Genomic DNA, 16,526 nt, shown 5'->3' on the forward strand with positions numbered 1-16,526 from the left:
TCAGAGATTTTACAATACCTTGTATGTTATGCGTTGTGCATGAAATCTACGTTTGCAACCATCGACCGTAAAAGCAGCGAGCAATTACACTGGTGTTCAAATTGACGTGTTATTTACACGTGCCGGTGCCGTGATTGTAATGCAAAGGTGACAAAAAGAGATAAAATTATTTAACACATGCGCGAATTGTGCGTAACGTTTTTCGATACATGTCGCGGTTTTGATGCGTTAATTTCGGGCCGCTCATTGCTAGCCCCAGCCGTTGCACGGGTCAAACAAAACTTCCAAAATGCGCAGTCGCTATTAGCGGGACCAGTGGCGCGTATCGTCATGAGCCTTTTTCACTACTCGATAACAGCAGTTTGTTTTTCGTTACAAACATCGAAGCACGTTGCATTCACACACGTTGCTACAAAGAATTTGCATTAGTACAGCATCCTGTTAATTTCTATTTATTATTTATTGCAACTGCGAATCAAGTCCCTCTGTATGATTAAAATTGTATAATAATATGCGTTCGTTTTGGCTCATTAAGCAATTCGGTTGAAATCAAATTCCCGATCTATTGATTAAGAGAAACGTGAAAAGAGGTTGTTACTATTTCGCTAAAAGTAAATATTTATTTATTGAAATAAAAATAAAAATATACTGGCGCTTTTCATTTTAGTACACACAGCGATACATAAATACATAAACTCATTTTGTTGTTTTATTTGAAGCGATTAAGTTGAAAATAGCTTTGGTATAATTCATTAAATAATCACATAAAACTGAATTTAATATCGGAGCTCTGGTTATTTATTCACATAAAATTGTTTTTGTTATATATTAACATAAATCAATTTCATTATGGTTTTAATTTTATACGGCAATTTAATTCAAATGCTAATGTCACTACTTACGTCTACTCCGTATCTGAAATAACAAATATTAAGATTTGGCGTCACTTTAGTGCGTTCTTAAGATCCTCGGATTAACTTATCAAGTATGTAAAAAAGCCGGGGAAATTGTCGGAGCTCACGAAGAAAGGGAGTAAAGTTGTCTCCGTCGAAAAAGGGTCTCCCTGTGAAACTTTTAAAATATATTCCGTCCTTCCCCTCACCTTCATCAGGTTATCCCGCTTTTGGTTTTACCTCAGTTTGAACTTTGCGAGCATAATAATCCAGGTCTCAAAACAAGCCGGGACGGAAGAGTAATTTTTGTCCAGCGTGCACTCAACATAGAAATGAATTTCTATAATGAAAACTGGCGTAGTTATTTTGTTAAACATCAATAATAACGCAACTGCGGTAATACTGCAACAATTAACAAGCATCGATTATTGATTACGCGGTAATGATATGCCTCCGTATGCGGTCTTTATCGTTACGCGTAACGACAAATTACATCCGATCTCTCTCTCTCTCTCTCTCTCTCTCTCTCTCTCCCTCCCCCCCTCTCTTCCTTCCCTCTCTCTCTCCCCTCTCTGTGTCTCTGTCTCTGTGATCCGATTACGATTACTAATAATTATATAATATCCGCGCGCGCGCAAAGAGAATAGAAACAAATATTAATCTCCGGCGCCGTTGGCTGGCGGCGATCCGTAAACAATAATTCGCGTCGCGGTGGAAAATTAATTTTTACGACCGCGTCGATTAAACGCTCGGCGGTCACGCGGCGCCGCCCGAAAGCGCCCGGGGCTAATGATTCATCAATTTCAATTCCGATGATTTACACGCCTGCGAAATTACGCTCGGACGTTTTGCCGCGAAGAAATACGATCGGCCGCGGCGTAATCATCGCGCGAGAGCACGATGTATCAGGCCCCTCTCGCGCGTTCAATCGACCGGCCTTTTTTTCCCACCTATTTTCGACGAACCCCCTCGTGAGTGCGTTATTGCACCGGGCTGGCGGTCGTGCATCGAGAGCCGCGCGGTCATCGAGCCGGCTGCTGCATTATTTCCGACATAATCGCATTCGTCCGCGGTTTATCGGCTCGCCGTTAAATCGATATATCGGGCGCGCGCGGAAGGATAACCAGCGAAATGAGTTCCTCCGATGGAAATTTGTTCGCCCGCAAAATTTGCCGCTTATTCGGCACGTTCGGGAGCTCGGCGACGTGTACACCTTATCCGCGCGCGAAACAGCGCATGTGGTCTGAGGGCGGCCGGAGCGAGGACGGAAAAAGAACCGTATGAATACGGAATTTGGGCGAAAACGAGAAATCTCATCGGGAACCGCGCATGAATGAAAAACAGGGGGGGGGGATTAGAATATATTAAATGACCGTGTCGCGTAAAAGTGCACGCGCGTTTTTGCTTTGCGCGGCGCGCTTTATTTCGACGATAGCGCGCGGAGCCACTTCAATATACGCGTATCGTCGCAATACACTTCGCTCGCGGAGCCGCGGCAAGCGACGTTTTTAATCACCGCGAGCACCGAACACTAAAGGGAAAACCCGACAGTTATTGAGCTATTCAGCTCGCCGTGGGTGGTAACGCGGGTAACGCAGATCCCCAGTAAATCCTCATGTAAAATCGTGCAACGGCGGCCCTAGGTGCTTCGATTTACCGTGTTTTCGCTTCCGCCGCCGGCGATATAACGCGGTGAAATGGATCAACGCGTCGCGGACGGGCGGCGGCGTATAAAACAGAATTTACACGAGCTTTTAGCTATGCGTGCGCCGTCTCGCAAGACGGAGGGCCCGCATCGCCCTTGCACCCTCACCACTCGTCCTTGGACTTAACGAAGGAGCGATTGTTGCCAGCAGCGTCAGTGCCCGAGGAGCGCGCGCGAGTATCTTCACCCCCTTCGAACGCGCGTCGTCGTTATTGTCGTCGTCGTCTCTCTTGTACCGCGCTCCCAGCCTCGCAATTTATAACCCCCGCGGGAAACAGTCTCGCGGGCCTCTCTACCTTACCCGTCCAAGTCGATCTCCGAAACTTAGCTGCCGTCCCCGTTTTATTGGCCGCGATCTGTATTTACGATCGCCCGCGCCAGAGATGAACCGTTTTGTTCTACGCCGTTACACCGTCGATGTGCAACGGCGTCGGCTGCTGGGATGATCGATGGAGTGAAATTACGGATCTCGTTCCGCCGGAGCTATAACGTTATTCGTTTCTTCCGCGTTATTGGCGAATTACTGCGAATTATTAATGTCCCTGCTTCGTGTTTGTTCGGAAATTTGATGCGCGCGAAGAAGCCAACGGCGAATTCGGCTGCCCGCACTGGTGCGCACTGGGCGCACGTCGGGACCGGTTCGTGCACTGACAAAAACATTTTCTTTAAACTATTATAAGTAAATGGATTTACTTACAATTATTTCCTTTGCCGAGGTAAAAATTTATTCTGTTTAAATAGAGATACCAAATTTCAAGTAAAACTGTGTATTATATTAAGGAAATTAGTTGAAATCATTATATTTTCTACATTCGACTAAAGATTTCATGGGATAGAGAATACTAAAATTCCAAATTTTATTCGACCACAGCTCTGGCCGTTGTTAGTTTTTCTGTCAATGCAGAAAATTTATTGCGAAAAATATTACCTCAGCCAGGGTTTGAACCTGGACCTCCCTACACTCTAGGCGGGCTTTCGCTAGTCGCCAATTCGACCACCGAGGCATAGACAATACCATTTATTAAATGAAATCATTGTTTTTGTCAAATAAGAAATCAAATTTTCTTCGCTATAAAACTTGTATCTTATTGTCAGTGCGTACTCGGTGCGCACTAGTTGAAGCAACCGAATACGCTGTAACATCCGCGAATCGTGTGCTCGCGTAATCGTTTTATGCAGTCATTAATATTACATAATTGATGAAACCGGCGACGACCAGCAGTTTCGCGACTGTAAGCGAAAAATACGGTATTGTAGATTATCAATCAACGCACGGAAGGATCGATTAGTCCGCTATTCAGAGAGCCGTCGTTGCGAAAGTGGAGCTCATTGAAAAATTCTCCTCGAGCGAGCATCGAGTTCGCGGGCGAAATCGACCGCGGTTCTCTCGCATCGGTAACGCTCGAAGGTTCCTGCCACGACTTTTCCAGGGTAGAATGGAGAAGTATCGGCCGGAAATCTGAGGCCGCGCAGCCTTCCAAAGGGAGAGTATCGAGGCCGAATCGACGACCCGGAGAAAAAGAAACCGGTCACTTATCGAGCCTTCCTCACCAATGGTTTTCACCCGCAAACCTCTCCAAGCTCCTTTTCACGTCCGGAAAGCCGCGTTATCGCCGGATATCAACCCGGACTGCATCCCCGGAATAACGCCTCGTTCGCTCATACGTACGGAGTGAGGGACCCGCCTTTCCAGGAAGAAGAGGTACTCGCGGATTCTGGTCCACGGGATTTCTTTGTCGAGAAGAATCGATCCCGATGTGATATTCAGCGGCAAACATCGTTATTTGGAAAAGCACGGAGCGACAGCGCGAATCTTCCGGACACTAATCGATTCTGTTCGAGAGGATTCTGAATAAGCCGCGGAGACAGAGATGGGACCCGACGGAAACGTATTTTGAAAGAAAATTCCCACCCCGAGGCTCGCGCGGATCGAGCTGCGAGGTAATCGTCGAGTAAGATCGCGAACAATCGACGAAATTAATATCGTCTTTCGTCATCAGAGCGAGGTCGTTGCGCGGGCCGTTGGAGCTTCTGCGTGGATCGACGGTTTGACAGCAGAAGTGAACCCATTCAGTCAGACTCGGACTCGACGGGAATTGATAACGAGCCGCCGCTTGAATCCAAGCAGTCCACTCCGCGCGAGGGTTCCGGTTCAGCTAAATCCTCCGTTCGCGGGAATCCGCTCGACCAAGTGTGTCCGATTTCCCGCCATCGCTACGACCGTCAAGCGTGTCTTTTTTTTCCCAAGATTCCAAAGGGTGTGAATTATATGCGGCCGAAAAGCTGTCTTCTCCTCGCAAATGCCATGTAATCGTACAGAGTGAAGAGTACACGAAGAAGGGAGGGATAAGGTGCCCGCTATATATCGAGCGCTCTTCCATCCCCGCATCTGTCCCGCCTTGCCGTCAATCGGGGATGAACGCCGAGCGAAATTCACTCATGCGTGAGAGGTGAGACAACCGCGCGATCGGAAGTACGTGTCCCGATGGGACGGAATCGCATTTCCAGCGCGGCGCTACCAACGGAGAGAGAGGGAAGGAGAGGGAGGAGGAACGTCAGCGTCACACAGCTCGATGGACCACGAAGAGTCTAACGGAAGAAGGAACGGAGACGGCAGAAATCGCCGGAGACGGCATCCAGGGACAGAACTCGGTCGCTGAAAATCGGAGGAGCGGGGCGTAGACCACGACCTGGAAACGAGCGATGATCACGGGACAGTTCCTGGGAAATATGGGAGAATCCATGTCCTCGACCACTCGTGGACGGACGTCTTTTGTACTTTTATAAAAGTATCATCGTCGTCGAAGTGCGCTCGGGACCAATCGCTTAGTTTCCTTCCGTATTAAGGCTGTATCGATCATCTTCATCCTTCACGTCGTCGATACTCGGAAGAAACCGGTGCCTTGGTTCATTCGCTCTGGTATCTGCAGAAGCCTCGAGCCTGAATAATTCTGTCTCTCTCTCTCCCTCTCTCTCCCTCTCCGCCGGAAAGAAAAACGGACTGCAAATTAGGAAATTGCCAGCTATTTTCCGTCTAATCGGATAAGCGCTGCCTAATTGATGACCAAAACACGAATAAAATAAATCGCAAGCGTTCATTTCAATCCGCTGAAGAATTGGTTGAGCAAAACGAACCACCTGTCCACCTTGTTTCTACAGATCTTCGAAATTACTCGACGATTTCGTCGAAAGTTTAAACTTTGAAGGATTTAGAAGACGAATAAGAGACAGTTGCTTCATACAAAGGCATAAAACTTCTATTAACACGAGTCCGTTGTTTCACTTGAGAGCATCGCTTAGACACTTATCGAGCAGCCTTCAAGAAGAGAGGTGCCTTTGCCCATCTGCTCATTTTTCGACCAGTAAGTCGAGCTTTGTGTGTCTGAAAGCGGGAGAGAGAGAAATCCCGTAGTTTTATTGGATATCTCTTGTCCGTAATTGCGGGACACGCTCAGCCCAATGAATCGTCCACGAAAAATATTAAGCGTCGCGCTATCTCTATCCCCGGCAAGACTTTCACAGAACGGGGATCCTTAATTCCTGTCCGAATGAAACAGTCGGAAAATAAAAGTAATGAGACGTGTGCGAGGTCCGTTTAGCTTCCACCATTTCATTACGAACGAATGCAGTTGTAGACATTGTAGACGTCGACAACACAAGAGGAGTCTTGAAGTTAGGTCGGGAAAGAGGATACTGCGCGACAGATGTCAGAAGCTGCCAATGTGAACACTGATCTCTCTTGAGAAACAGCCAAGTCCGATAAACGATAATCATTAGTGTTCAACGAGCTACGAAATTAGACGAGCGATTCAGTTCTAGACGGGACAAATCGAAAGTGATCGACTTTCCAGGATAATCAATGACGATCCACTGCCAAATGAGAGCCTAATAATTCTGTACATCGCGAGATCGAGAGCGGGGCATTAAGGGGTAAATATCGACGACGCAATTGGAGCAAGTCGCCGGCGCTCGTCGTCCCATGCTTGCTTAGTTACAATCCTGTAGAAGTAAGCGCGTTAAGAAGAGAAGCGGGAGCAGGTGCGGAAAGAAAGAAGGAACGAGAGGTGGACAAATCCGCACTGAAGTCGGTGATGTGTCGCGCTGGCTCCCGGAGCCTCGATGACCTTGACCCCGCGAGCATGAAGCATCCATCGAGGTCAGCGGGTCTCGAGGTTGCTATGGCGCTCTTCGGCATGGTTTGGCTGCTGCGTGTCCGCTCTGAGATGCGTCGTTGCTCGAAATGTCGGCACGAGGAGATGCTCGCTCAGCAGCAGCAGCAGCATCAGCAGCAGGTGCAGCTGCAGCAGCAGCAGCAGCAGCAGCAGCAGCAGCACCACCATCATCACCACCAGCATCACCAGCAGCAACGCACCCTGTCGCAGGCTACCAGCCTACTGCAGACGATGTCCGACGACGTTAGCTCCTCCGCCAACACCCTCTTCACGTTGGACACTCCCGGAGCGGCTGGCCCGGCCGGAAGTTACTGCGAAGTGCACGGATACGTTCAGGCGAAAGAAGGTAGGGTGTCTCCCCTATCATATATGTTTCTTTGTCGATTACTTCCGTCGGGCGTACGATTTTTCAGCCAAACTATCGATTGTCGGTATACTGTTAGATTTTGTGTATAGTAAAATACAGCCCTGCTTTGTACAAGACCAAGGTTTTGGATTTTATAACTTCGTGTTATTGCGTACCGCGTGCATTGTGCCCTACCTTTCGTTAGTACGCGCCTTTCGAACGTCTCCGTGGAAGTCCATCGTCTCTTAAGCGCCCGAACGTAAGCTACGCGGAAAAGTTTCGGGCTCCGTGGGGGAAAGGAACGGAGGCAACGACGCGAAACTTTTGCAGGAATTGTACGGAATATAGCCGGCGGTGCGTGACTTGTATTGTTCGTATCGCGAAAATACGGGCGCGCGCGCGCGCGCGCGCGATAATAAGAGAAATCGTTTCGCGAAGAAAAGGAACGAGCCCGACGCAACTCTTTCGTATTCCAGCTTTGAAATACGACTAAATGTTAAACATCTAACTGGCGTACAAGGTGCCGTTAAGCGCAAAACACGTTGTAGTGCGCGGCGGAAATTATCGACATACAATTGTCACGACACGTCGGATACGCAAGTAGGGCGCTTGTTTCGCTCACTCCCCCTTCCTCGTGGACCATCCTGCAACACGACCTAGTTCGATTCCAGTCGCTTCTCCGTCATAAATTTAGAAAGTTCTTGCACTTCCGTTTTTCGATCTTGCTACGGTAATGCGGCCCCGGCATATTGCAAGAGCATAAGAAAACTTTGCCGAGTACGTGTCGTGATGCAGCCAAAACGCGGAGCGCTCGCTCGTTAGGAAACATTATCGATGAGACAGTGATGGATGGCGCGCGCTCGTGCATTTTAGAGCAGTATTGTGCGGGTAATAAAAAAGACTTGTAAAAAGTAGCACAGTCCGATCGGCGCGCGCCCCGCGATAATGTCCGTTGGAAAATCGAGTGGGACTTCCGCTCGTGGTGCGATTCGCGCGTAAAGGGAGGCGGCCGGCGCGGCGGGCTGTTGTATTGTACTTATCAGCGCCCTTCATCTGCCGGCCGCGACTGCATTATGGTGAGTTGCGGAGTTTGTTACGCGCGGCTTTTATACGGCGCCGTTATTGTCCCGCGGGCAACGCAAGGCTGCGTCCCGTCCTAGTCGTCTAAATGTTCGCGAAAGCGCGAAGAATCGACGCGTCGAAGCTGATATTAATGGCGTACGGAGTGACAATCGGGAAATGGCTGAAATTAATAGTGCCGTTACTTTTACATAAATATGGACCGGAATTATAATAAACACTGCTACTTTGAAAAATAACGGTTTGTTCTACTCTGCGGAATAAGTCATCATTTTTTTAAGTACATAGTTTAACATATATGTCCACGTATTTATGAAAGAACCCAGGAAACCACGGCATATAACTTAAATATAAATGTTATGTAACACGAGTGTCAAGAATGTTACAAGTAATATTAGAGGAAAGTCATGTTATTATGGGATAGACTCTTAATATGAGACAGCGGGGGTTTCTGCTAAATTAATGGACATCTGTTGATTCCACCATGAATTCATTGCCCTTGGAGTGAAGTCTGCCTTTTAGTGGAAGCTTGATTGTTAGACCGTGTAATCGTTGCGAAAAAAGATTTGTGATTGAATTTGAACGTTGAAAACCTACTATCTCATATTAGAATTCTATCTCATAATAGAAGACTGTTCTCTACTTGTAGCCTGAATGATACACAGTAGATATGACACTATGTCAGCAACTTTGAATCTATCATGTACATATATCACTTACATTTCAAATGATATATTACTGTAACATAGTCATATCTCATATACGGGGTGAGTTTTATTTCGTGAACCAGTCTTTTATCATGAGAAATGGATTACCGACAGAAACTGTAGAAAGCCAAGAAAATTATATACGTGTAACTGTGAAATGTCGACTGATCTCTTTCGCAAGGCCGTAATCTCGATTTTACACAATTTCCGGTTTTTCTGTTTAAACGCTCATTCTGGTCCTAAATGGGTGTTCACATTGTTCTCTTCACATGCGCTCCTTAATTTATATAACAATTACATTATGGTTTGCTGGGAACGTATCTGTGAAATTGTAAAAGTAAATATAATATCAGAGACAAACCCATATATTCAGAGGCTCTCGGCGTGGCCAGTCATTTCCATGATAGGAATTTGCCTGGAGCTCTTGGATGACACAGTTACAGTAATTAATGTCAGAAAGTGTATTTAACAATTTTCAGAAGCGTCCCAGTTATTGAGCGAGCTTTAAACGTCCATTTCGAGAGCATGTATCATTGAGTCATTCAAGTAGCTAAACTTTTCACCTTCTCCTGTAATATTTATTTTCACAAGTTTACATAGCTACGTAGGTATAACGCGTACTGATAACAAAAATGACGGGTTCTCTTTTCTCGGCATAATAGTTGATCCGTCGCTCGCATTATATGAAATAATATCTCCTTAGTCTCGGTGACTTTTCAATTATCCGCGGCGGTTGAAACGCGACCGGCAAATGTCAACTGGCTTTTCATCCAGGCAGTCTTGAACTGGAAAACGTTACCACATAACGCGCGAGACGCTAATGCATGCTACCGCGCAAGACGGGGATTAACGGATGAGTAAGTCGTTTTCAGTTATTGTAACGGTCCTTCTTAGCGCATAGCTGAAGCTAAGCAAGTCGTTCATAGTATACACATAACGGATGCATGACGGTGACGAGAGTTACTTACTGTCGGCATCTGAGGGAAAGTCGACTTTAAGCCGCAATAACAGGATTAATTTGTGTCTATCCATGTATGGACTTCTGTAAATTATTACACGAGCATAAGTAAAACGAGCCGACAACATACCTAATTAAGGGGATGCTGGAGTGATTCTGCACTTTTGGCACCTTTTGCCCCCTAGAACTGTCAATTCGTGAAAACATTTGTGTAATATACAAATTACGTGGCTTTCGTGTACGAACCGACAGTGTTCCACTATTCGGACTAAATCGGAGAACAGCATGGTATCACTGAAATTAAGTTCAGGAGCCTAACAAAAAATCTATTCACTTGTTAGGTAATCTGTAACTTATTCGAGTGAATAGACTTCTTGTTAAGCTCCCAAACTTAATTTCAATGATGCCACGCTGTTCTTTGACTTAATCTGAAGAGCGGGACACTGTCGGTCTATACACAAAAGCCACATAATTTGTATATTACGTAAATGTTTTCAATTGACAGTTCTAGGAGCGAAAGGTGCCAAAAGTGCAGAATCACTAAAACATCCCTTAACGAAAAACGTATTTTTCACGGCACGACGAGTGCGGTTTTACTCGTCGCGATTGCGACTAAGAGGAGAGAAAAGAAGCGGATGTTCGCGGGGCTAAAACAGATGAAGCTCAGTAAATTTTTTATCCTTCTTGAATAATCATTTTGCCCGCCCGCTGCGCCGACAAAGCCGCGCTTTTGCTAGTTACAGTGCGACGTGTGTAACTAAAATCCGCGTAGCTTCTCCGGAAAGAGCGACAGGCGTGGAGAGGGAAAGGGCCTCTTGCCTGGCCTGGGTTGTCTCTTTTCTCTCTTTATCTCGCATCAGCCCGTGGCCGCACTGACACTAGCACGCATACGTACACGTACGTATCACGTACGACCTAGTTATGAAATAGTTTTCCTCGCGCGCGGCATAACGGCGACTCAGCGGTATCGCGCTTTAAAGCTGAAAGCATGTTCGTGTTGTGTCGCGAACGCCGGTCGCCGTATTGTTTCGAGTTTATTATCTTCCATCCAGCCCGTGTCCCGCGGGGACGCAGAGGGCCTGGATAAAATGGAACGGAAGAACCGGTTGAGAAAGTAGGGGACAGGGGTAGGAAGACCGGGAAAAAGTTTCGGACTTTCGCGATAATAACACCAGCGCCGTTCCGTTTCTGCCCCGGGACGCAATTTTTCCCGTAGACGCAAGGCTCTCTAACTGAAAATAATTCAGACGACACGTGAATCGGAATCGGATGGCACTTTCAGAGTTTACCACCTTCCGCCAGATCGAGATTGTGGTGCGGTAATTCGTGGGAATTGCGAGGGGGAAAAAAATCGGAGAGAAGCCACGGCCTCTCGGTTGATATATTTGCAATAACATAAGCCACGTCAAGCCCATCCGTCCCTCCGACGGAAATTTCTTATTCCAGGAGTGCCGAAGCAGAATTGAAAAATGTTCGAGCCAGTTGGATGCCATTAAACGATTGCGACGGACAAAGGCGTTACGTCTCTTCGTAATTCTGAATACGTATATATATATGCGGTGTGACGTAATTTCGCGAAAATAAAGGTAGTTAGGCGAACCAACGTCCGTCGCTGTGCCGCACTAATGAGTATAATTAAAAAAGTCCGTTCCTGAAGCCGCTCAACGCGCGTTCTGCGTACGTGACATGTTATATTAAAAGGGAATTTCACAATTGTCTGCGAAATAATAATATACTCATTCGTTATAAGATATAGAAATTAATTCGAGTTTGCATATTCTTTCAATAAATTCGATCCGAAATTATTTATTTACGAAACGAGCGATGCAACATGTCGGTTGACAAAGAGAATAGAAAATTAGGGATTGGTTAAAAGCACGATCGATACGTATTTATCAATTTAATACAATCCGTTACCGAAAAGTAATTTTGTTGCGAATTGGTCTCGTTAGGAAAAATATCCAACAAACGTAATCGAGCTAGCTGGGGGAGCTGAGAAGACCGGAAAAGCCATTTCAGTATTTTCGTAGTCAAAGGACAAAGGCTGCGCCGATTTCAAACGTTTGTCTCAGTTTTAATTTTCAGCGCTGTCCTATATGCATACTCCGACGGGATGTTTAAAGTGCTTCGTATATTTTATCTGTAACAGATTTAGGTCGTCGGTGAGAAAATATTGTTTCTCGCCGTTTGCAAATTTGCAACAAAATTTTAATTACGTATTACGCCGGTAGGTAAAATATTTCTTCGTATTTTCAGCAACAAGCGAAATCTTGCGTGTCGAGGCGCAAATTATTTCGAGTAAATTATTCAAACGTTATTTACGCACCGCTTGCCCCATAATATTTCTGTATAATCTGTCCCTCCGTTCGTACGAACGTTAAATTCGCGGTAATAGTTGTTCCTACAATTTCATGACTGAAGTGCAGGCACTTCTAAAATTGCTCTCTAAAAACTTTTAGAGAACATTAGGCACGGCTATTATTCCTTGCTGTTACGATTAAATGTGCAGAAGATGGTGGAAAGAAGTTCGTCGAGAGAAGCAATTTTCGAGCTACTCCCGATCGATTATCCGCGGACGATCTCTGTCCCAAAAGTTATAATTTTACATGCCGCGAAGCTTTCACTAGCTCCGTAAAAAACTCACCGCGAAAAATTTGCGCTTCATTATTATTACGTCTCGCGGATTTCGCAGACGCATTTTGAAAATTAAAGTTGTTGCCGTATGGACAAATGTAAATACAAGTTATGCGGATATGTTATGCGCATAAATTATACAACATATTAGTATAATTACATTTGTCCAAAGTTGTTGTTACTTTATGTTGAAATTATTTTCTAATTACATAAAAAAGGCCACTGTTACTTCCCGGAATTAATTAAATTTTATATGCATATTTAATTATGCTGCGCATAGCGCGCGGACAAATAGCATGCTTTCTTTTTAATGAATCTCACATTACGTTAAAATATTACAATTTTGTTGCAATACAAGAGAATAATTTACCGTTTCTGTAGTCTTGAAAAATATTTTCATACTTTTCATACGTTGCGAAAGACCGAGTTTGACTCCTTGCGTAGTTTTCTCTATATTTTACGTAGAGGAAAGTTCTCTATTATGAGATAGGATTCTAATATGAGATAGTAGGTTTCCAACGTCCAAATTCAATGACAAATCTTTTTTCGCAACGATATATTACACGATCTCATAATCAATTTTCCACTAAACAGATTTCACTCCGAGGGCAATAAATTCAATGGTGCAGCCAACAGACGATGCCTATGAATTTCGCAGAAATGCTGCTATCTCATATTAAGAGCCCTCATAATAGGGAACTTTTCTCTACACGTATAAAACTTGTTATTATTTCTCACCTGTCGCATTTCTCGATCCAATTTTTTTATTAAAATCTATTTGCTCCTTTACAAAATCGGAAGAACGCGACGTATCTCTCGATAGAATTGAAATCAATTGAGAGAATCGCTTATAAATGTATTTCAATTACAGTGTAATCGTAAGTTTACCAGACACCTGAATTCAAGACCTGGATGTACCGAGAGACATTCGATATCGCGAGATATAAGCTCGCCAAAGGTATTACAGAAAATATCGGTGAAAAAATTTCGTTAAGGAAAGATCGAGTCAGAGCCGTTGAAAGAAATTCAATGGTCGACGAAGGGCGGCAGGGGAGATGCGGGGAGTCTTATATATTTCACCGCATCGCACACGTATAGTGAGCTCTATTCACTTCTGAGTTTCGCCCCTTACGAAACTAACTGCGCCAATTAACTTACTCCCCCCCCTCTCTCCCCTCCCCCTCCCCCTCTACAAAGCAATTAGCGGCGCTTGTTCGACGCTGCCGTCACTTTCGCGAGCAAACTCGTCCTGTCTTGTCGAACATCGCAAGACCTAAAGACTACCTCTACGCGCCATTGTAAGGAACGATTTCCTTTGTCGCAAATCTTTCTCATATACCGACCGTTTTATGCTCTAAATACAGGTGTTGCTGATAACAGCTTCGAGCAGAGCGGCGTGATGAATTTGTTTAGGCCTTTAGGCAGTCCTGACCCTCGTCTCTTATTATTATTTTGTTGCTATTATTATAATGCAAATGAATGCGTATTATATGCAGAGGCAAGTCCCCTATTATAAGACAGGCTTCTGATATGAGATAGCAGATTTTCGACATTGAAATTCAATCACAAGTCTACTTCGCATTCAGTCAAGATACGTGAAATATGTGGAACTTTCGTGAAATAACGTTAGACTGTTTATTGCGATAAATATTACCGCATGCCTCGGTGGTCGAACTGGTGAGACGCCCGCCTAGTGAGAGCGGGCTCAGGCTCAAATCCCGGCTGAGGTATTATTTTTCGCAGTAGGCTCGAAATAAAAGTAATTTAGACACTAACCACCCTCTGCCTTGGCTCTTACCCCCTTATTACTTCGTATTTGCGTCAATCACAAATCTTTCCTCGCAACGATTACACGATCTAACGGTGTATTTTCCGCTAAACGGATTTGACTCCAAGGGCAATAGATTTAGTAGAAACCCCGCTGTCTGATATTAAGAGCCTATTTCGTAATGGGGGACTTCCCTCCCCTATACAATAAGCATAATTCGCACGTGCAAAATTCACGTGAATTTTGCGGAAATGATTCACCGGTGATGCACACGGCAGGACGGAATGCGGCTAATTATCCGCGCCCGCATAACAATTTCGACGTGTCACATTAATATGGGCACGTATAACCAAATTTGCTTTTCGGTGTCTGCAAATCCCGCGCAATATTACGCTCGCACGAACGACGTCGCAGACTGAATGGATAATTAGCGCTAATGAAGATGCTGGCGTTTTCACACGAAGGTCACGAGTATAATAGTTGGAGCAATAATCGTTCGCGATTCCAAGCAATATCGCGCCCAGCGACGTATAAACACATATTATACGAACGTGATATAGCTTAATGATTACTCGCTCGCAGCTGTCGAGTGCGTACGCACTAATCGGTTGAATACCGAAAGGATGTTATACCTAATTCTGCGAAAATGTAGCAGACTACGTCGTTCACGGTCTGTCGCTTAGTGATGAGGTGCTCTATCTCTCCTTCTTGTCTTAACTTGAAAACAAAGCTAATATTTCCGACTCAAGAACGGACGCAGTTAAGCCCGTATCAGACTACGGGATTGAGATTGGGATTAGATTGAAAGAGTGAGAACAATATCGGCCCCATTTTTTTTCGTATTTTGGTCACAAAGCAGGTTCCAAACGAAGGGTTTCGTCGAGATGATCGCAGATATGTCAGTCTCAGGGTGTACCTATTAACGTTCCAGAGATATCGGGCTCCAAAAATTCCCAGGACGCAAGCGATGAAGCCGCCTGGACAGACACCAACCGTTTGTTTGGAATTGAATGGAACCTTCGGAGCCCGATATCTCTGGAACGTTAAATAGGTACACTCTGAGACCGACATGTCTGTAATCAGCTTGACGAGACCTTTCGTTTGGCATCCACTTTGTGACCAAAATCAAACGCGAAAGAAATGAGGCCGTTTGCCTACGGACACTTGTTCTCACTCTCTCAGCAATCAGAGTATTGGCCAAACTTCAATCGAATCTCAATCTCTGCCCGTAGTCTGATGCGGGCTTTAGACTGCGCACGTGCTGAAACAAGGGTGCGTTGCGAGGAAACATTCATTCCCCCCCCCCCCTGCATCTCGTTACGTTTTTATTCTCGCGCTGTCGCGCCGGGTATTAACAATGCGCGTTAACGCCGTGCAAAAGATAATGCAAGAAGATAATGAAACGAAATGCACACGGCAATATCGCAACTCGGAATTACCGGCGACAGATGCGAGCAATAGTACCTTCGTACATTTTACGAGTGCGAATTCTCACGAAATTTTCCCCATCGCGTTCATAACGAGATACGACGTTGGGAGTTATCAATTATCAATCGTTCTCGCCTGGAGCGACGCCGCGCGCTTTGTTTCGTTTCACCGAGGCGGCAGGCATTATGCCGCGTCTCAAGCATCCGCGCCTCCTCACCGTCTCTGCGCGTTAGACGGCGCAAGAATGGCTGGATCGCGAATCGCGAATCAATGACGAAAGCTACGAATGCACGCGCGGGGCTCAGGCTCGCGGGATTCGAGGAAACGAAGTCGAGCAATCCCATAAATGTTCCCCGTTAGGATCGCGTCTACACCCGACGCGGTGTGCTCTCGGCCCACGACCCGAATGCGTTTCTGGCATTCCCCTAAACGCAATAATGCATCCGTCAGCCGCCGGAACGGCACGCGCGATCGCTAAATCGCGTCTAACTCATAACACGTTCATTGCCGCCAAACGACGAGGCGATCCATCAGCCGGGAGCAAAATAATCGGCATTCCCTATCGGCGTGTCGACGTCCCGAATTCTTCTCTCCTACCCCCCACCCCCCACACCCACCCTCTCTTCCTTTTTCAATTGTTTTGTTTCACGTTGCGAAAAATAAAATTGTTCGAAACCGTGGAAGTTTTGGCGATATAAATTGCGGGGATCGCTAACTGAAAAACGTATCGCGCTGAAATCAACGCACGATAGATGCGGGAATCGTGTTCATCCTACTTGCGCCTCAGCAACAATGCTCATAGACAATAGACGAAGCAGCGCGATATGTCTCTCTC

At 45.7% G+C, this 16,526-nt stretch overlaps 1 protein-coding gene across 1 annotated transcript in view; it reads left to right on the forward strand.

Moving 5' to 3' along the window:
- The first annotated feature begins 6,487 nt into the window (after positions 1–6,487).
- LOC105559517 (myb-like protein Q) overlaps positions 6,488–16,526 on the forward strand; it is a 29,389-nt gene continuing 19,350 nt past the window's right edge. Inside the window, exon 1 of the mRNA XM_012007871.1 lies at positions 6,488–7,116. Within this exon, the coding sequence (XP_011863261.1) occupies positions 6,690–7,116 (427 nt within the window). The 5' untranslated portion in view covers positions 6,488–6,689. The remainder of the gene's footprint in view (positions 7,117–16,526) is intronic.

Source organism: Vollenhovia emeryi, unplaced genomic scaffold (genome assembly GCF_000949405.1).
Source record: "Vollenhovia emeryi isolate VEMERY1.0 unplaced genomic scaffold, V.emery_V1.0 DF939266.1, whole genome shotgun sequence".
NCBI classification, from domain to species: Eukaryota; Metazoa; Arthropoda; class Insecta; order Hymenoptera; family Formicidae; genus Vollenhovia; species Vollenhovia emeryi.